The sequence below is a fragment of the Amia ocellicauda genome, chromosome 19, assembly GCF_036373705.1.
Source record: "Amia ocellicauda isolate fAmiCal2 chromosome 19, fAmiCal2.hap1, whole genome shotgun sequence".
NCBI classification, from domain to species: Eukaryota; Metazoa; Chordata; class Actinopteri; order Amiiformes; family Amiidae; genus Amia; species Amia ocellicauda.
The window spans coordinates 21952235-21975477 of record NC_089868.1 but is presented as its reverse complement, the minus strand read 5'-3'; the positions used below and the strand labels follow the sequence as shown (position 1 = coordinate 21975477).

Genomic DNA, 23243 nt, shown 5'->3' with positions numbered 1-23243 from the left:
ATGCAATATCAATGAGCATTGTTACTTCAGTCCCTCATGGCATGTATTTTTACTGTTGTTGTATAGTTGTTGCTTTTTTAGCTAGCCTGAACAGTGCATGCTACTTCTCTCATGATGTTGAGTCAAAAACCTGGTGTTAATGAGTACAAATTGATCCATTTTCATTGGATAAGGGCGTCTGCCAATAAAAAAATATACAGCAGCCTCCAAATGTATGAATATCCTCTATGAAGTATTACTAAAAGTTGAATTAGAAAAACAATTGAGAATATTATTGGACACAACAACTAAAATTCAATAATAAAAGTAAATAATTTGATGACAAGTAATATTGTAAATATCGAATGTCATATCATGTCAAATCATATTCAGATTTATTTATACCCCAGCCATCTCCTCCAGGACGTATGGTTTCCAACACGTGGATGGTTTTTGGATTTTGGATGCCATCCATCCTTCAAACCCAATCAGCTACGTGGCACTGATGAATGAAAAGCGACCCCAGAGCAAAAATCTCTGCCACCGTGTTTCATACATAGTGTGGATAACATTTTTTAATTGACACAAACTGATCTTTCTTTGTGCCAGATATACTGCTTTTCTGCATATCCACAGCTTAAGTGTAATGTAACAGAAAATATGGTCATAATTGATTAGAGAAGATGTTTTTGGGTGAATTCAAGCTATGGACACCGGATTCACGCACCCAACGGAAGAAGGTTTATTGCAATGTCAAATGGTACATATCATGCAAGAGATCTTTGTAGATCCCCAGTTATGAAGTCCTAGATGATTTAGCCTATTGTACTGATTGGATTGCTTATGTGGACCCAAAACACATCACAACTGTTGTAAAATATTTACATTTAAATGAGACAAGTTTACTAGCAATTATAACCTCATCCCTATAGTTTAACTGTAAGACTGTAATCTTCCTCTATATTATGCCTAATTAACACCCATAATTAAAACTAATAATTAACCCCTAATTAATACTTAAACCTACTGTAAACCTTCAACTTAAGCCCTTCACCAGACCGAAGGATAAGGACTGACATGGGGTCAGGTTTCATGTTAGAAGTCAGAGTTAAGTTCATATAGGAGAACGGTGTCATGTTTCATTTAAGAAATGATGCTCCTGGGAAAAGCATCTGCTAATAAACAAACAAACAAACAAACTAACAAACATAAATAAGAGGGGAATAGATTTTGAGATAAAGGTGGCAAAGCATATTAAACCTTTCTTTCTTTGGTGGGAGATTTGAGTTTTTGTAAGGATTAAGATACCGACACATGTATGAGCCCTAACAACAGACAGAACCCCAACTCTAGTCTATAATGACACCATAGAGATGTTACATGTCTTTACTAGGGAAAGCAAAGACAAGATAACAACACAACGTAAGAGTTAAGTTAAAGGACAGATGTGTTAATGCCACGCTAAAGAAAAAGCACTACTATGTGCCTTGGAATGTATATGGAAACATTAATAAACATTTTAAATAAATACAAAATCCACACTGGTCACATGTCCAGGAATCCCAGCAGTGAGTGCCTGAGACGCAGGAGTGAACAGCTGGAGCAGAAGCAAAGGATTAGTAATACGTTTCTGTGCCAAGATAGCTCTGCTTCCACATCATGCTACACCACACATCTTGTCTGACACATATCCACATTATGAAATTCATAGCTATATTACTGTGCCCCCCCCTACCCCTCCCTCACACACACAATCCTGCCACCCCCTTCACACACAAAAATAACCTTATCGGATAGCTGCGTTGGGTTGTATACTTTTTTCCTCTTGGTTAAAGACAATTAATTGGTACTCTGGGGAATCTCATCAGGTCTATTGCAGCCACCGTGATCAATATAATTCTGCCTCTCTCTGGAATTTTCCCTACATTTCAGGTTTCTAAACTCACTGTAGCGCGAGTGGGCAGAAAACATATCTCTTGTATGACTCTCTTTGCTATGCCTTCATTTGTAGTGCTGTATTTCAGCCATTTTAAATCATCTTCTCTTTGAAACCCCTCTGTTTTGGGTTTATCCACGTGAAAGTTGATTGTATCATTTATGTATATGAAGAAATACAAACGGCTTCTAGTTCAATAAAGTGGAAACGGTAGAAATGGGGGCTGTGAGAGGACATGAAGGATGAGATTCAGCAAATTTGAAACCCTCAAATGAAACTGTAAACTAATAAAAAGAGAACAAGACTGGCATTGTATATGACTGGGTTAAGTTTATTTTAGAATCGCTAGACATAAAATAGTATCATTAAACAGAATACTTTTAGAAAGCCATGGAAACTTTTATATTATATGTTAATCCACAGGATTTCTTGATAGATCTTTCACACTGTTTTATGAGTTTTCATCTAGCGTTGTAATTATTCCCTCAGAAACCAGACAGTTCCCATCTTCCACTGTGCAGCATTGATCTTACTGAAAGAATTGAAAAAAAGAAAAGAAAAGCATACGATATAACTGAAGCCATTAAACGCCATACATTGTTATATACAATCTACACATTTATAAAAGACTCTTTAATATTATGCAGATGATAAACCCCCTTGTTAATGGGAAGCATATATTGTATTTTCTGGTATTTTGTATTTTCCAGACGTCAAAGGGTAAACATAAATTGACAAAGAAAAAAGAAAAAAAAAATCCGAATATTTAATTTAAATGAAATGTGTGGGAATTGTACAAAGATCTTTTGTCAGTTTTCCGTAAAACTCTATGATGAAAATGGTGTTTTCTCTTTCCTTCTTAACTACCTTAAACTTTAATTAAAAAATAAACAAACCGGTGGTAAAATACAGAATGAATAACTCTTACATAATGGCTAGATTACTATTCATGTAACTAATTAATATTTGAATCCACAGTTGGGACATTTTACAGAAACATTACCCACATTTAAGATGGAATGCTAACAGAGATGCAATTAACAAGTAAATTAATGTCACAATCACATTTAAAACTTGTAGATGTTAATTTGAGTTAACTAGGGAGCAGCTGGCCTCAGTAGAACAAAGAATCTGACTGACTTCATTAGAACATACAATGCAAATTAAATCGAAATTAAATATAGCTTTTTTCAGTGTTCCTTTGTTGAGTTAGAGCATGTGTAGACTATTATGACTATTTCTTTATGTGTATAAAATTACCCAACCACATAAATTTAATTTAAAAATACTAATATACCAGATAGATTAATTTAATTAAATATATTTGGAAATTTTATGGAAATATGTATTTATATTATTATTATTATTATTGTTAATTTTGCAGACATATTTATCACCTATGTAGTAAGTTAACATGGCTTCTAAAAAGGAAGTAAAATTAAATGCTCATGTATTGAGTTTTCCTCAACAGGAAATTATATTATGTAAGGTAAATGGCAACCAAAATCAATATTTTACATGTTGAAGTGCAGACTTTATTCAACAGATACATGAAAACCAGGTAGGTATGTAAAAAATGCTAAGGCAGAAAGAAGAAAGCAGCCAAAAGACAATACACACTTTTTTCCAACGGTCCAAGGGTCAAGTCAAGTCAACTTGGTACTGATTTGGGTAAAATATCATTGACATAATCTTGTGTTATGGACACATGAAATTAGGATTCTGGAGCAACTAAAAGAAGACAAAAAAGTGAGAGATTGTTAAAATGTTGCTTAGTGCCTAGATTTTTGTAAATGTTTTCATATGGTATTGAGGTGGGGATTCTGAGCAGGCCATGACCTGTTCTCAAAACTATTATCTTTGAACTGCTGTTACACTCTCAGCTGTGTGCCATATTTCTTATTGTGTTAAGACGATGTACAAATCTTTTTCATAACGCAAACCTAATGCCGCCAATACACTGTGTCCCAACATGCACTGGTACTGGTAGCTCCATAACTCCATGACGAACTGTCGGGACAGTTCAATGCACACCAAAGCGTCTTCCAGGCTGCCATCATGCCTAGACTCTCTCCTTGGAAGCAGAGTGCAGCAGTCGATTACTCTTTAATACACAGGATCTGCCCTGATAGGTTTACACCCAGCATTCACGTGTCACCAAAAACAGGCCATAATATCTTAAAGCGGACACACTTACAGACACACTTGTGTAGCAGTTGCTCCCCTGGTTGACGGCTTCCTGGGTCATAAATGCAACATTACTACTAGCTGTAGACCTGAAACCAGCAAACTAAAACAGAAATATGTATCTTAATTAAACTCTTCGTAGACAACATGGAGCTTGAGATGTGGTTCATAACAGCTTCACTAAATACAATTTGACACAGCACCTTTAATTAAGAGGAAAAATACATACAAATCACATTTTATGTTCCTTTATTATTTCTATTGTTTTACTTATTTTGTCTGTCCCTCTTACTAAAGGCTTATTATAAGCAAGTAAATGTTATCCTTGGAACACAACAGCTCCATATTCCTGACTCATGTCTGGGCATAAAACTAAAAAGCTTTAAATTAGTCAAAAAGCACTTTTTTTTTTTTTTTTTTTCCCACACTGTAATTTTATGGTCTCAATTCAGAGACTAAAATGGAAGAAAATGTACGTTGCTGGAGTCATCCTAGGCCAGAAAAAAACCGCATAATTAAAAACGCAACAGGTAAGAAAAGTGAACCCGTTCGAACTGGAGTAAAAAGCTTCGAGAATCCCAGCAGTATCCGTAGCGCGGCGCAAAGTGCACAACTCCCGTCCGTGTAGCGCAGACGTCTGCACACCTGCGCGGCTCCACCAATGGCAGCGGCGGAACCCGGCAGATCTGCGCAGAAACCGCGACCGTCTGCGCCACACGAACGCGACCTCGCACAGTCCCAGCCGTGACCTGCGCCCCGCCCCTTTCCTCCGGGAATGCTGGGATGTTTACATGACTGGCACCGAGCAGGAATGGGGAGCAGCTGAGCCACCATCCCTCCACGCAAAACCACACTTTTTCCCCCCCACTCGCTAGAGCCAGTCCACACGGTCCCGTTTCCAGCCCGGATGGTAGGCTGGCACGCAGGAGGGCCCACGAACTCGACTGCAGCCCGTGAGAGAGAGAGAGAGGAAAGACAAGTACACGAAAAGACAACCGCCATCAGAAGTCCCTGCACTGAAAACATCGCATCACTTCCTGGTAAGAAACCCCGAGAAAGTGCACCGTGCGCGGCGTGCTCGGCTGCAGCTCACCCTCGCTGGGAAATGGCTCGTTTTTAGTCCGGGACTGGGGGGGGGGAAGGAGTTAGTTTTGATCCACAGTGTCGAGGAAGTTAGAAACCCGACTTCGGCCACTTTTTCCTGAAGCCTGAAAGTTTCTGTAGTTGACTGTCATGGACTCCACTGTAACCAAGAGGAACTGACCGCCAGGTATCGTGCTTGATTTGCAGACTCAGACTGCTTTAATTAATGAAGTCCCACCCCCTCAATTAAGTCCGTATTGCGTGTTTGCAAAGCCCCCCCCCCCCACGTATTTAAATACAATTGGTTTATTGATTTGACTACTTTGGACGCAGACGGTGCTTTTGTAATCACAGCAACTGTGATGTGTTACGGGCCGAAACACCGTGCAAGGTAGTTGGACTTGTGTAGCAACACGGAATAGCTTTGGCGGCTCCAATATTGTTGATTTCCATGCAATCACATAATTAACTTGTACTTATATGATCTGTCAGTCTGTGTATCTCTATCTGTCATACTAATAACATGTCATAATGATAAACACGTGTGTGTGTGTACACTCACCCCCCCCCCCCCCCCCATATATCTATATAGTGTGTGTAATTAGTATTTCTGATATATATGTTTAAAGTTACTTTATGGTTGTGATTATTATGATTCCAGATCTAACAGACCTGTGTTGGAACAGGTTCAATGCAGGGCCATGACTCATGCACACATTTGCTTATTTCAGCGGTTTACTATGATTTTCCAGTAAATGATCTTGTGTAAGTGAGATTTGCATTACAGTTTTCTTTTGGGTTAAATCTTATTGAAAGTGCTCCTGCCTGCTTTTGGATAAGTGATACACACCGAGTGCACAGAATTAGACACCAGTGCCGCATTTGTATTGGCACCTGCAGAGCAGATGAGTAGTGTTTCCCCTTTTCTTGTAGATAATACAAGGTTGCAGTGTCTTAAAGCTTCTATAAATCTAGAGTTCAGTAAATAACACAAACATGACATCTGGGTTTGGTATAGATTGTGGGGAGTTCTATAATTTTCCATTTAATCCTGTGATTTCAAATGTCAGTCTTTCACCAAAGTGAACAAAAAGCATTTTGTGCCTGTTATTGCTGTAAAGGTCTCTGTGGAATATATTACATTACACTTCACTGTAGTTTTTAAATTGACATAAATTGATGTGGTGGCCTTGTTGGCAGAAGCATAAGATAAGCAGCATGGGATTCATTGAAACGGGTCATGTGTGACACTATGGAAGAGGAAATAGTAGGAAAGTCCCCCCTCCACACTTCACTCTACCTTCTTGACATTCGGCCTTTGAACCTTTGATTTAAGGCTTCACTGCCTGAGGTCATACATGGAAGTGTGTGTTAGTAGAAGCAGTCTTTGTTTTGAAAAATGTAATACAGTTGATCATATAAAATGCTGTACAAGAAGCCTGTAGGGGCTGGTGTTGTCTTCAGGACAGTGCTATTGTGATGCTGACAAAGTGAGTGCACCGATGTTTCTGTAGAAACACAATAGTAGTGCAGTTTAAAGCAAACACCATTGTGGCATCTAATTGGGTATTTCCTGTTTTTTTTTACTGTCTTTCCTCGTAAAGACCACACTTCTTCACAATGAGAACGAATGTCACGATGTCACAGTGTCACGAGTTGTTGATTAGCAAATTGGTGTGTGGGTTGCAGGATTGGACTGATGACAATGGTAGATAATAGACCGCTGTATGTTTTCCGTAAGATCTGTCTCTGTGCAACGTAGCCAAAATGTGTTTTATTTTTCATTTACAGTCATCAGATTTCCCTCCCCCACCCGTTCTTGCCGTTCAATTTGGGATAGCACATTTCTCACTATTCACAAAGTAAGTCTGCCACCTTGGCATGGGAGACATCAGGGCAACACCATGAAGATCTGCGAGAGATCAATTTGTAAACTGTTCACTTCTTTTGTAGAACAGGAACACAATGCAAGCAGCTGACTGTTTAGTGTAAACTGTAATATGACGCAGTGCTATGTGGTCCCACACTTTGAGGTAGTCTGGCCACATGTATATCAGTTAAGAAACTGTCCCAGCCTCTGCAAAACCCAAACCTGGTTGCTAATTATTTGCTACCCTTGAGAATTTTAGTCTGGTTTTGAAACCACAGTCTGATGATTTTCTGTTTCACTGTGTACTTTTAACAACTTAGCGTTTGGGTAAAAAATAACACATACTATTCATTTAAATATAACTGTTCATAGCTTAAAACGACCTTATTACTATGCAAGTGGGATGCAACATGTAGGATGTAGGAAGTGGGATCCATTAAAAAAATCTTCCCACAATTTTTGTCTTGTTTACAAAAACCAAGTATTTTGTTTTCCCCAGTGGTGCCGTGCAATAAAGAAAGCGATGATGTTTGAAAAATATTTACACAGCTGTTTTTTGAGAAAGTTCTACAAAGAATCAAGATGTATAAGTGGTTAAAGCAACTAACCCATCAATTCTTCTTGATTACCTGTAGCTATGTTTTTTCTTGCACATTTTCAGACACACTTTTCCTAGTGTTTCAGTCATTGTAAATTTAATTATGTACATTATATTGTGTTTTAAGCTTCTTTACAAGGGCAACAAAATACAAGTAAAGCACAGACAGCACTGGAATTTATTTATACAGCTCTGTTGATCATTCTTTGATTATCAAACTCACCATAGGTATAAATTGTCATACATTTGTTTATATTTTATTGTTGCTTTACCTGTACTCTTCGTACTGCAAGTGAGTTTTCATTTTATTTTTAAATAGTATTATTTTATTTTTTTTAAATAAAATTTGCACTTTAAAAATATATATATATTTTTTGGCATTAACGCATTTGTTTGGCCAGGCAGCACCGACTTTTAGCCTTAATTTAGTTGCGGGAAACCCTGGTATGTATATATACACACACACACATATATATTATGATTATACTGCTGCAAATTTATGGGAGAAAAATACAAGTGTCTGTTTTCATACCATAACCTCTTCAATAATTGCTTTGCTAGTGAACCTGAACAGAAGGCCTTGGCGAGAGTCAAATCGGTGGAACCCTTAGCAGTCTCTTCTTGCCAGAAATATAGATCAGTTTCACAGGCCGGCCTGGAGCTCCAGTTCAGTGTGTTTTTTGACAGCCAGTCAGCTCAAACACAGAGCAATTAAAGTCTTACCTCAATTATTTATCCTTCTGTTTCTTTAATCACCCTTTAATTTAACCCATATTTATTTTATTCAATGTGTTAATGCAATAAATAGGCCTAATTGTTATGAATACTGCTGTATAATTGTATGTTAAAATGTGACACGGCGTGCTATTTAGCTGAAGATTCGTTAAGCATTGTTAAACCGTGTCAATGTAAAGATATCTTCCCAGGACAAGTCTAAACTTGTAAATGCCGTACAGTAGCACAGGATATTGCATAAGAGCCCATTCAATTCTCATTTTCAATTCTCTCTCTTTGGAATTATACTAACGTGACGGGAATTTGATATTCAACGAGTAGCAGCCAAAAGTTAATTCCTAGCATATTCGAATGGCCTGTTACGAGTCTCAAAAATCATCTGTCACCTAAAATGATATTGTAGATAGTTGAAGGAATCGGAGGATATATGTCATGAATGGTTTTGCAGACAGCCCTTGGCAACATGTCAGATTTTCGACTCTTAAAAGCACCATAGGCTCTCTGTTTTTGCACAGATCTTTCAACGTGTGATGCTTGTTGACCTCAAAATGTTTTGTATTTTCTAACCATACACAGCTAAACATTTGAGATGGATGAGGACGTGTACCTGTTTGAAGGTTTGGAAGTGTGCAGTATTGTTGCGTTTCATTGTTCCCGTGTGGATGCTGTGATCGGGCTTTAGTGGCAGTTTTATTGGCATGCTAAAATAAACTATTTATGCAACATCACAATATGTTTTGCAGTACCAGTAGTGTTCAAATATGACTCTTAATTAACCCCTCATTATTCTTTCAAGAAAACGTGATTAGAAAAAAGCTTGACATTTATCATCGTAAAAAGGCCAGGGAAAGAGGGTGGCTTTAAATATCAAACGTCAAGAGTGAAATTTTCATGTTTGTGGTATTACATTGTCAGCTTCCGAGAAATAAGTGAATGACAGCTTTTAAACACAATCCCCTGATACAGAAAAACGCCCCAGAGAAGGATTAGGAACCATCTTCACCTAGTAGTTATCTGGTAATCTAGTTATCAAAACAAACCAATTGATCTAGTCTCTTAAGCCAAGCTTTTCAGAATAAAAATGCATACATTTCACACAATCCTTTTTGTATGAAGAGTTGCTTCCCGTTAGCTAATCTATAATATATTTTGATAATAAATGCAAGGCGTATTTCAAGTAAGATAAAAGTTCACTTTCCTGAAATAAGTACAATATGCATTTGCGATTAAAAACAACCACATGTGTCTGCCAGTAAATTCAACCAAAGCAAAATTCATTTCCACCCAATAAACGGGAAGTCTGAAACTGAATGCTGTTGGTGTTTAATTGTTACTGCAGTGCCTCGTGTGAATGTCTGAGTTTTACAGGACCTAAACGGAAAATAAAAAAGAGCCTGTTGTTTTTTAACTCTTCGTTTTAATCCTTAGTTTTACTTTCAAGAGCCAAGGTTTGTACAATTTTGAATCCCCGTGCTATAGTATTGAATTTTAGTCCATTTGGCCAGTGGCCTGGCTGAGCCTGGAGTGAACCGCAAGAATCCACTGGCATGGATGGCCCAGTTGGAGGCCCTTGGTATCCTTAATCACTGGGAAACAAACGGGCTGTTGGAAGCTGCAGGAAGCACCATGTTGTTTCAGAAGTCATGCCAAGTTGGACTCAAAGACTTTTACCAGTGTGGTTGTGGGCAGTGTATAAAAATATTTTACAGATGTCGAAAGCTGGACTGGGAAGCCAGCAGGATATTCTGCTGTTCTTTAAGGTCTTGAGGAGGATTGATTTAGGTTTTCGGCAAGCGAGTGCAGTGTAACGTGCCGGTGCCGACCATGCTGGCATGCACGCTGGGTAGGAGCCAGCCTCATTGACAGTTTAACAGTGAATATTTTACAGCATGTGCTATCCTGGAATGCTGCACATTGTAAACAGGGTGAGTACCATAAACCCTATTTACTGCATTTGCGAAGCTTGTAAAAACTGCATCTGAAAGCTGCACGTTAGGAAATGGCAGAATACACGAGTCTGATATCTCTATAAAAACGCAGATGAAAGGGGGTACGTCTCCTTGTACGTGGATTTTAAATCACGTAAAGCCCATTGCGGATTATCAAGGTTTGTCTTCGTGTCGTCTTGAAATCGAACTATTTACATGTTTTTGCATTAAGAACAACATCAGACAACAGACACGAACGTTAATTCTTCAGATTGCATTACTATAATTTGAATTTAAAATATTTTGGTTCCGATGTCGCCCAACGTTTTATTATGGACACTTTATTGTTCAGAAGGCACTTTAGATGATCAGTTTCCCTGTCAGCACTCTTAATTAAAAAGAAAGTAATGAAAAACTTTGTCTATGGCATTTCCATTCCTGTTCATTGGAAGATTGTGACTGTCTTTTTGAAGCACAAATAATGAATTAAGGACATGAACCAGAGCTGCAGTAGACTTAAATAAATAAATAAATAAATAAAATCGCACTTCAGTTGGGCCTATTTGTTGTAGGTAGAGATGACGTTTTACATTGAAAGAAAAGCTGGTTCAGTTTAAGGGTGAGGGTTTGTTCAATTTGTTGAACTTGAATTTATGAAGGTTGACTGTGTTTGGAAGGCTTTCTTGCCCACAGTAGAGAGGAGATGTGACCCTAATGCAGCAGAGGGGGCTCTCCGAGTTTCAGAGCCGGTGCCGGGGATTGTTGGAGATATGACTCATGCCTGAGCTTCAGAGCCCGGCCTGACCTTGAAGACACGCCCACTTCTGCTGCAGTGTCCAGTATTAGTGTCGGCTCGGCAGTATTCGTCCTAGTTACTGGGGGAAAATGTGTAATAATAGCATGATTATGAATGTTTCAACTCATCTTTATCTACTTTTTTAATCTAACTGTAACCTTTCAATAGATACTAGGTTTTCTTTTTTATAGACAGTTTAAAAAGTGTTTCAGTGGCTCTTTTGGTTTGTAGTGTGGGATGAAAATGTCTGGCCTGCTGTGTGTGTGTGTGTGTACATGCTCTCTTCGGGGTTTTGATCATATGGTTTAATTTATTAAATATGTGTTTTATCCAGTGAAGGGAATAGGGAAAATACAATTTGTCATGTTACATGCATTGAAGACAAAAGTATTTTATTTTTAACGCACAGTTGTATTGAATGACACACTTAATAGAAATTACATTGTTGTTATGGGTATTGCAATAATATATAGAACAACCAACAATGATGTTCTTAAATCTTAGAAAATGAATACATGTATTTAATATTCAGATGTAGTTTGGATTTTACGAAGAAAGAAATGAAGCCTTTCTGGCATTAAACTGTGACAGTGGGAAAGGGAAGTAGAAGCTGAAAAGACAACATTATAAACTGTGGTAGGTGTGAGCTAATCATTAAACCGAATCCTCATTTTTGTGATGTGATACCAACATTTATTTTCTGCGGAGTTAAAAGTGAACTCCCTGAAGGCATTCGAGGGATAGATGTTTCCCTTCAGGGGCACTGTGATCCAGACAAGTAGGATGAAAATGTGATCTTCTCAGTGTCATAGGATCTCTAAATATAAGAAGAACTGTAATATATACAATACAAAAATAAAAGCATATTGCTGACTGAAATAAAACAACCCCTGGAAACCATAAGATAGCTGCTGGTTAAGAAAACAACAATCCTTTATATTCTTTATCTTTTGGATTATTTAAATAATGTGGTAAAACAACTGAACTCCCTGCTCTTTTAATAAATGATTCAAAAATAGATAACCGATGTGTACAGTTAGTATCTTGCCTGGCGATTGATTTCTCAGTGATTGACAGTTATGGAGATGTTTGTTGCAGCTCTCTCGGAAACCTGCACTTCTTCTGCATTGTCTTATAGCTGAGAGAGCTGCCCTTGGCTTGTTCTTCAAGCAAGATGAGAATAAATTAACTCAGCCACATTGTGTGTATTGTCAGAGTCCATTGTGGTTGTAGGCCATAAAGCAAACTGGCGGTCACTGACGTTACTAACAAACAGTCTTCATTAGGAGGCATGTAAATGAGTGTGATGGCAAACATCCTCCGTGGCCGGGCTGAATTCAGCGTGTACCACTAAAGACAACTGCCTGCAGCAGCTCTGCGGCACGAAGGGGACTTGAAGAGGGATGCTTCTGTTGAAAAGGGGAGATGGCTGAAATTGTGGCGTACAGTAAACTACAGTTGACGAGGGAATTAAAGAACAACTGACTGCCATATTTTAGGCAGTTGTATTGTTTGAGATGGGTACAGAAACTTTATACTCTCCTTTGGAAAAAACTCACTAATTTGGAAGCTCATTGAAACTTACTCAGGTTTATTTTCAATGCTTTTCAGTTACTTTGTTGAATAGGTTGTGTTTCAAGCTTCCCCTCATTGATGCATTAATTATGTCTGGTTTGCCTACCTGTATAAGGTGACAGGTTCCCGAATTTGAGGATCTTGTGTAAAGGAGCGCCTACACGCTGTATCACAACATGCTGTCGAAAGTCTGTCACTTTCATGTTTAATCATTTAAGCCCTTGACCATTTTCTCATTCTGAATCCAGATTTTGCTGCAGGTTAATAATGTTTCTGATTGCGGTTTACTATTAAACTCTTCAGCAGCTAGGCAGTAGTAACGGTTTGAATATACAGTAGAATCCGTGTCCCCTTTTCATTTTGGTTAACTATTGAAATACCCCTCCCCCCAACCCAAACTGTTTTGGGCTTCATCTGAACTGTAGCTAGACACTTCTTTCAGAGAAATGGAGCGGCTTTCCATGCTTGGAGGATATCATGACAGCACTGTGCAACAGTCTTGCTGTGCACCCAGTGTGCACAATTTATTCTGCCACTTGATGTCTGCAATGGATAGCAAATGCAGTAATCCGTCAGCACAGTTAAAGTCCTTTCTTACGGCAGAGCACTCAAGCCCGCACCCAACCACAACACTAAATTGATTTATAGGTATGTGCTACAGCAGACTTCATTCCTTCAAAACATTGATATCCATTTTTTTCCCCCTTAAATACATGGTAGAATAATCATGAAAACATCTGATATCGTCATGTGTAAATATATCCAGGAGTGCTTATGTATATTTTAAAATGTTAATGTAAAACTTGATTTTACAGTTGCAAAATAGTCTAATATCCCACACTGATGTTAAAAGGGACTTAAATGCTAATATTAGATCTTCTAAAAACATGTACTTCCATTGTTGCCTTACATCTTTCCTGTTAATGCTAGCAAAATATATGGATTAGGCCTCAAATCCCTGAATTTAATTTCAAAGCGCTTTTGAATCCTGTTTTTTTTTAACATTAAATAATGTTTCTTGTGTCACACTATAACAAATTAGATTTCGTCTGATCTCTGGGATATAATTCTGGTGAGATTTCTCCTCAATATGAAGTGATTTATTCACTGAAAGATAGGCCTAATGCTTTTACAATGTTGGAAAAGAACATATGGTTATGACCTGATTAAAATGAATCTACAGAGGTAAAATAGGGACATTAACAATGGTTGAGCTTGGATGCTAGCACAGGTATGCTCCTTCTGAATTGTATATGAATTCTATATTATATTAATTAAATTAGACATTATCTCGACAATGGCAAGTGGTAGCTCTTGGTATGAGACAATTCACAGGATGTTTGTGTCTCACTTAGATAGCTACTTGATTGAAATAGGCCTCCTGTATATTAAATAGCATTATGCATGATGGGACTAATTCAAGATTAATCAACTGGTTTTGTTCAAGCTTTTACTGTAAAGCACCTGTAGAATTAACAACAATAAAACAAAAGATCCCAACTGGAATACAATGAATTATATTAAAAAAACAAAACACAAACACCGAAGCTCTTTAAATGTTGCGCACTACAGATAATTTGATGGCCCTTTAGCAGAATGCCAAGTCTTCTAAGCAGACTCTTCTCAAAAGAGTAGATACGAGAAATAAAGTGACAGCTGCATGCACTTGAGTATTTGCTAAACAGAAGACATTTGTGTGGGATGCTTCAGTGAGAAGGAAATAGGGACTGCGGAATAAGAGCAGAAAACAGAAACGGGGGGTACGTTTACACCCTCCTCCACTACCAACCAGCCTTTCACATTAAGATAAGCAGACTGTATGAGGGATACCCAAGGCTAGTTTTATAGTGTGCTCAGCTAAGTGGTCCGTTGATTTCAAGTCTGGATCTGGAACAGTGGGAACAGATGCAACGATATTGTTTTACAAATTGTGCTATATCCAATCTTAAAAAGCTACTTTATGCATGTTGTCTTTGAATGTAGCCAGTGATCTGTGCTGTATACTTTTCTTTATACAAATAGATAGGACTCCAACCAACAAAACCAATTGGTGAATAAAGTTGCCTAATCGGGAGTAAAGATCCACCGTTCAGGCTCCCAGTATGTTCGTCTTTTTTTTTTTTAAAGCACTAGAAAAAGGTAAATCTGTAATAAAAATATGCAGTGGCTGAAACCTTATATGGGTTATGCATAGAAACATTTCATTGAACCGTTTTGGTTGTTGTTATTGTTGATGCAATTAGACGCATAGAAAGCTGATACAGTACTAAATGTAAAATCTTTCAAGAAAATCAAATTCTGTTTAGAGTAGTTTAGAACACGATGGTGGAATCCCATTTTGTGGGGTGCAATTGCTATTAAAAATAACAATAAATCCTTCACTCCAGCAGTTAGACTCAGTTGTGGGAATAGTTTTCCAGCCATTTGTTATGTGGATCAAAACCATTCGGTGTCCTATCTTATTGTCCATTAATTTGCATTTCATTTTAAAAATGATAGCAAGGCTGTAACCTATATCAGGACTGTTTTGTTCACTTCATTGTTGATTGGGTGTAGGTTTTGCATAATAGAGTAAATCATGTAATTAGTAAGCTACCTGACATTTAGACTCCAGCAGGGTTATGTTTTTCCAAGGTATATAACTAGTCGGGTAGTAGGAATGGGGTGGAATTATTCTATTTACCTATATCATTTGTAAGTAAATGTAAATCCTTAATGAAATTCGAAGAGGAATTTGGTCACATTCATTGACGCTTGGGCTATTGGTGATGAGCAAACAGAGACGCTGGCATTCAACATCCAGACGGGCAGAAATCCTTGAATTTCTAAATCATTGTATCATAAAATAGTTTTTTTTCTCCTGAGTGTAATTGGCATTCCTCTGTGATTTCTGGGGCAGATCAAGGCAAATGCAGAAGACTAGTCTAATGATTTTAATAATAATTAAAATAAATTGGTGAATGCAGTCCTTTCAATGTATTTATCCTAATTTCAGCGTGTGCATTCCCTGCCCTCATTAGGATTTTTGCTATTCAAAGATGAGTGAGATGAAATGATCAGATGGCTCTCTGTCTTTCATTAAAACTCAAAGGTTTATCCCGTTCTTGTAATCATGGACACACTGCTATGCTGTATATTGAAGCTCAAAGGTGCTTTTGATTTGTGGAGTCTTATACCACAACTTAAACAAAGTCTTATTCTCACAACGGCTTTAAAAGGCCCTGCTGCTGTAGCCCTGCGCTGGCATGCGCTGCAGCTTATTTCACTGGGATGATATTTATTGTTCCCAAATGCCAGTGTCAAAGCACTGGTTTACAGTTTACCGCTCTGACAGTGATGCAAAAGCACTTTTAGGTTTTAAGTCTTGATTAACTTTTTCTCCTGATGTTTAAAAAAAATGATGTATATAACATGGAAGAATTTGAGTCAAGTTAGCATAAAGCACCTCTGTCAGTTGGCCTTCAATCTTAGAGACTAGTGCCGAGATATGGTCCATGAATTAGTTAGTAGGAGATTGATAATGAATTTTGCCATAGGTGGGAGTTTGAGGGTGAAGCCCTGTTCTACGTTGGTTGCTGCTGTGAATTTGGGACTTGGCCGCTGCTGCCGTTTGTTGTAGTTACATGCACTCTGTAGACACAATCTCCCTCTAAAATTAAAATGTACTGACAGCTTTACCTTATTTACAGAAAACCACTATTGTGATTGTGTGTAACAGGGAAAGTACGTCTTGGCAGTGTCCCAGGATGGGATCTGTAGCATATTAGTCTGTTTACACTGAGTGGTTGGAAAATCTTCAGATCTTGTCTTTGTTTCTCCTCCAGACCTATGACCTTTTTTTTTATTGTAGAGAATATGGTAATAGGCATTTTATTCTCCAGTACAGATCAGTACAGATCATTTTATTCTCAAGTACAGATCTGGTCACTTTCTCCTGCATTTGAAATTAAATGAATAATTTTGACATTTGATGAGAAACAATACGAAAATTATAAAAAAAAAAAAACCCAATCCCTTATTAATTAAGAAGGCTCACACCAGATTTCAAAACTACCATAATTTGTTTTCCTGTAATGATCCTTATTGTATTAAATATAGCTGTTGATACTGTATGGTAATCTCACCTGTATATGTAAGAAAATTATTCATTTTATATTTCCTGCTGTCTGAACCGAAGCCAGCACCACTGATGGGATGAGTCGGTCTTGGAATTATTGGAACCACTTCACTTTGACATTCTGATCAAACACTTAAGTTGTATGTAGCAATAAGTAATATAAAGGCATTGGTGACATGCATGCAGCGGAATTTTGCCAGCCATCACTGCCTAATCTGTATGAATAGTGACATTTTTCATGGGCACGCCATCGTAAGAGCTGGTTAATTTAAGGCCCAAGCAGCTTCAAACTACTGTTTTCAAGACTGCAATCACTTCTCAAAAGTTACATGTATTAAAAAAAGGCCTAAAGTTATCAATGTGGAAAAATCTGAAACCCTAAATACAATTTTAGTTTAAATGTGCTTCCATATCTGAAAATCTTCTCCTCTGTGCCAGAATTTCACTTCTAAGTAAAAGAAAGGCAGTTTGTCAAGTCCAAAATATTTGTAAACTTAAAACATCCTTCAAACATTTGCTTGTGTGTCTCACATACAACAGTAAGTTCCTGTTTATTCCACCCTGTGCTAATTTGCATTTTATGTCAACATTCAAATGCACCAGCTTCTTCAGATTATATATTTGTGGGTAAATCTGCAATCCAAATCTAAAAATGAGTCCTTTTTGACTTTTACAAACTTTTGTCTCCATTACTGTGGCACAGACTTCATTCCCACACTGCCATTGATGCATCCTGGCATCCTTAATTGATTCTGTTAATGAGGGTGTAAAGAAACTTGATGAGTTGTAGATGTAAATCCAATGCCCTGCAGTTCTTTTGACACACAGATAGGTCAAGAAGAGAGCTGATAATGCCAGCACTAATATAAAATGGTTGAAAGTGAAGTGTAGATAACTGTTAGTGAGGGCTTTCACCCCATGAAGCTGTAATGAAATGCCATATTCAGGCTCATTGATGTTGTGAGGTTGAATGGGTCGTACATTATGATTAACAACCAATCTTTCCCTGATAGATTACCAGTGTTCTTGGAAACCGTTTTCGTTTTCGTCAAATTTGAGGATTTATTTTTAGCTCTTTAATTTTGTTTTCACTTCTGCTGTTGTTAAAGCTGCTGTATTTTTGCTCTGTTGATGACTGGTTATCAAATACTCTAATGTGACTGAAATCCATCAATATTTACACTGGCTCCTACAGCCCATCATTGTAAAAAACAAAAAAAAACATTCAAAGACAATTATATTGGCCATGTCAAGATAATTTTTTCTCAGAATCTCAATATTAGCACCCGTTATGTTGGGATCTGATAAAGTATCTTGCTGGGTTATTCTGAGACGCATTGCAGAAATATTTCATGCTATCAATATAAAGAACACAATATGTGGTCATAAATGCATGTATGTAAACCTATCCAGATATAATATACTGCAGAGAGAGCCTCTTACCGTTTCAAATAGGGCTTTAGGACTAACACAGTCTTTTACACTTCATTCCCCTAAAGCAGTAAGTACATTATATTTGTTATTTGCCTTCTTTGCAAGTGTTCTTTTTTTTTAAACATGTTAAACTGCATTGAAAGAGATTTTTGTGTGATTTCATTTTATAAAAACTCCCAATACACAAGATCCCTAGAGAGAGTGTGCTTTTTATTTATTTTTTTAGTATTTGTCTTCTCATTCGAGTGCATTCTGAGGAGAAATCCAGAAAAGGACTGAAACCTATCACTCAAAAGCCTGGTTTCAGTCGAAATATCCAGTTTAATTAGTGATATTAACCTTTAGGAAATTAATAATGCATTTAATTATTTTGCCTTGGTGACTGGTTCTATGTGTCGGACGCATTTCTGCTCTAAGGATTTTAATTAGACATACATTCTCAATGGGCAATGCTGCTGAGGTGGACACTTAATAATTTAGAAAACTACACAGTAAGTATCCCTTACAAATGGGAATTCCTCTTGCCTGCAGTTCAGTGTTTAGTGCTGTGCAGTTTACTACTTTGTGCAGTTCCACTGTGAGAGCCCCAGTATAAGCAGCTGACAGAATCATTAAAATTCTGATGCCTGTATAACTGATGCTAGATGTAGAAAATGCATCATGCATTTTGTTTGTTACACTGTCATAGCCTACTAGTCAAACTCGATGGGTTCATGGGGTAATTAACCATAAAATATTCCGTTATTTTTTAAAGTGGATCTAAATTTGGCGTGGTAACATTTTTTTTGTTTTTGCATTCTAGCATTCTAGTGTCACTATCACCAGTGTATCCCCATTGGTTTTTCACTATACCTTGAATATGAAGGTCTATTACGCAACACAACAGATCGGTGCAGCTTTGTCAGCCATTGTCCCATTAACACAATGAAAAGCATTAAGTTTGAAGGAAGAGGACTACAGTAACCCAAAACGACGTTGCCATAACCTTTGCAGTCTAGTGATCCTACAGCTGATTAATCTGTGCAACTCGACAGGGAATTCTACGTACTGCTTTTGCTCATTGCTGTAGCATTGTAGAAGGTTAAACAAATTTGATTTTATGATATTTTTGCAATATTTGAGTCACATAAATGCTTATATATTTTTGCAGCTCTGCAACATTTGCTTGCACACACTGTCCGCTCACTTAAGATCCTTTTTCCATTTTAACAGAGGTGAAAGGGACTTGACACCTGTCACCATGGATGCTCAACCTCAAGGCCAGCAGGCTGCGGTTCCTCTATTTCAGCCACAGGTATTGTGACAAGCTGAGAAAACACTACAGCAGTCTAGGACTATTTAAATGCCAAGGCTGACTTGGTTTAGTAAGAAGACATGTTATGAGTTGGTAACTGAAATCACAAATGGCGTTGAGTTTGGATTGACTGTATCTTGGCAGATTGTAAACTTTCCTTTATTTGCACTCCTACCCTCTTTCAGTTTCTCACCACTTTCCACAATTGTGCAGGTTTCACCTGGCTTATCTACTCATGCTTTGACATTTCTTAGTTAGTCTCTCTGCCTCTGGGACTGTGTCTGCAGGATCAACTTAACTCTTCAGCACTTGTATTGAAAGATGCATGCACTATACACTACCAACTCATTATACATGTTGGCAGGTGGATTCACAATGGAAAATCTAGTGAGAAGCTTATGCTATGTTTTATATATACTCTATTCCCCCCCCCCACATTATTTTCCATGTGTGGAGCAAGAGGTGATAATTGGATACACCTGACAGCATTGCTGTTCTTAATGTTGTGGTGATTTGAAGTTTTCTGTATGGTTTGTATTCACCTGTAGAACCTTAAGGTGGATAAAAACTAAAACAAACAACAACAACAACAACAATGCAGTGAAACCACTGTCAGATGAATTACTGATTCTCAGTATATATAGTTTCTCCAATTAATGTATTCATAGTTTATTCTTTGAGCTTTGTTCTTCACACAGTAGCAGATTATCCTGATAGATGGTTCTGTTTTAGAAGATTTAACAGCAGGGGATGTAAACATGCCAGACTAAAACATATTGACTGGAAAATACGGAACAACTTTTATTTTATTTATTTATTTATTGTGTTACGTCATGGTATATAACAATAGTACAATTGGGTTGACCAATTTAAAAGTGGAGGACAGTAATTTAAAACCTCCTTTAGGCAACTTCATGTATATTACCATATATAATTATGAAATTGCAGAGAAATTGGTTCCCCAAAATGCACAATTCGGGGTTCTGCACGGAGGAAGCGCCAATTTCATTCACCCTATACAGCTTTGGTGTATGCTGATGATGTCACGGAAGCTGTGCAGTCATTTCCGCCATCTTGAAGATTTTAATAGGTCTATGGTGTTGAAGAATAAATGTGTAATAATGTACTATCAATTGTGCATATCAATGTGCAGGGGATGATGTTTTTAAAGCTTTTGGCCATGAATTTGGGTGATCGTCTTATGCGCAAATGGGCTTATACACAATCATCTATGGTAGTTGACAGTTTAGCACTATATTACAGGGATTTGGGGAAACCTGCAGCTGAAGGAGGAATTTGAAGTATTTCACAATAATCCAGCATATCTCAGAAAGAAGGGAAGTGTTTTTATTGTAAATCCACAGAATAATTTGATCACATGAATGAAGAAAGTAATTATTCAGCTCAGTATCTATATATAAAAAGTTGTCCTACATATTAGTAAGTCAAAATATGATACTGGAATATTTCATTCAGATGTTAAAAAAAAGACTTACCTTTATGTTTTAAAACAAAAAATACCATAATTTGAAAAGACAACTGATGCAGATTTTAATGGAAGATTGACAAATACATTGAATATATCCTCAGTGTTAACGTACTGTTTTGTATCTGCCTGAACAGTGGTACATTTATGAAATCTTCCATCAATATATAATTATTTCTGTTGATTGAGACTTTTGCAGCTTGACTCCCTGCTGTGTTTATGTGGTTCAATAAAATTCACTCTGTTATGTGCGTATCATGTCGCTGCAGCATTTTAATAGCAGACAGCAACACCCAGCTATGGATTTCCTGCAGGACAGGACAACACTGATCCATACAGAAAGGAGGAAGAAGGCCATGAACAAAAATGAATCCGTAGCTTTGAAAGACTAAATTAATAAGTATAATTAAATCTGCACACAGGTGAAAAACAAACATTTTTTATAATAGTAATGATCAACTTTGAATTCTACATTATGTAGCATATCTTTTTTTTTCCTGGATCAGAACTTTACATTTATTTACTATATGTTTATAAACAATATTTGTAATTTCAAGTTAATCTTGACTTTTGATACTCATTTAGTATTTAATGGGTAAGTATGAAAACAGGATTCTGCGCGAATCGTGCATCGTACAGTTAAATAATTCAGATGTCAGAGAGCACCAAAACAATTATTACACGGTAATTCATGTTGGAGTATAAGGTATCAAGACAGCTGGCTTTTAAACAGATGAGTGTACAGCAGAAATGTAATCTGACTGAATCATTGAGGAAATTGCAGTTCAACAGAATGATTGTAATTCCTCTTTTAATAACCGTGGCTTGTTAAACATATTAGAGAACTGAAGATTGAATTGTTAAATCCCTGTCATTAACCTCAGTGTCGTTTACAACCTTTCATGGCAGACATGATATTAATTTATAAACATTAGGATTCTTGAGAACAGGAGGAATATGGGAATATGACAAGACTGCCTGTTAGACTGATATATTCTATATTGGTACATTGTATCCATTGTGCTTTCTTTTGAAATTTCAACAATTTCCTTGAATTATTACTTTTTAATACACAATTAAATTTAAAATCTAAAATACAGCAAAAGCATACATTCAGTATCCTAGGTTCGTATGTATCCATATGCCATATCACGTATATTGGTTTAATGGTGATTGATAAAGAAATTCTGATTAATGAAATTAGGGATTCTTCATAATCATCCTTTTATAAAGTATATATTCAGTCCTGCCAATGGAGGCAGAATTGAACACCATGTACCTGTATGACAAAATTATAAAACAAGTCTTTCTTCTGTATGATTGATACTATATTTATTTAGTTATTTACGTCATATTTCTATGCTGTAATATGTAATGTAATGTTGAATGTTCTCATTGGAGGTACTTTATGAATGCAGGGTTTCAGTTTGTGTTTTGTTCCAGATCTTTAATTGCTCAAAACTGAAACCGTTCCTAGTCTTTTAAAGGGTGACCTCTAAACCTGATGGATTGTGGCTGCCGACAACTGACCCTGTGATCGTTGGATGCTGTGTGTACCACTAGCTATGATGTTCTTCGGTTCTGCTTCAGCGTTCAGTATATGCATACACCTATGCCTATCGCCCAAATCCCCCTCTTCTCTCCTGCCACTGGCTGTGTTGTATGATCACATCACACCTAATCCTCTGTGTCCTCCGTTCAGCCTCGTCTCTGTCTTCTTGCCCATGGTACATGCGTTTCCATTTACAGGCCTGTCACCGGTGGTTCGCCAGTCTTTCTGTGCATCTCTGCCTGACGTGCTGTCCCTTCAAGTTATTCCCAGCAAGCTTTGCATAATATATATAGTGCAGCATTACCCAAAGAAGAAGCGGATACACTTGGGAACCAGGAATAAAATGATTCAATAACTCTGCTTAATTTCCGCTGATCTAATGGTTTTGTTTGTGTGCAATCTGAATAGTGAACAGCCTGGACAGCAACGTCTACTTAGAGACGTTTCCCTGTTTGAAACCTACCACGGGGTCATGGTTACCTTCCTGTCCCACACCTGTCTTCTTTCTTGATAGTTAATGTTGTTTCCGTGTCCTGCAGAGCAAAACAAGCTTAGTGTTTTCCACAAGCTGCAATCTGTACAAATTGTGTTGTCGGAGAGAGTGACCCAGCGGTAGTTAGGGATGTGCAGCTATGCTGTTCCTCATGTCAGCTCTCCACTCTAAATTGTATGA

General features: G+C 37.4%; 1 protein-coding gene across 2 annotated transcripts in view; it reads left to right on the top strand.

The window, feature by feature from the left end:
* Nucleotides 1-4878: 4878 nt before the first annotated feature.
* nek7 (NIMA-related kinase 7) overlaps nucleotides 4879-23243 on the top strand; it is a 55071-nt gene continuing 36706 nt past the window's right edge. Inside the window, exons 1-2 of one of the 2 annotated variants that reach the window (XM_066691792.1) lie at nucleotides 4879-5142; nucleotides 19451-19532. In XM_066691792.1, the coding sequence (XP_066547889.1) occupies nucleotides 19479-19532 (54 nt within the window). In that variant the 5' untranslated portion in view covers nucleotides 4879-5142; nucleotides 19451-19478. The remainder of the gene's footprint in view (nucleotides 5143-19450; nucleotides 19533-23243) is intronic. The other variant, XM_066691793.1, reaches the window with a different exon arrangement.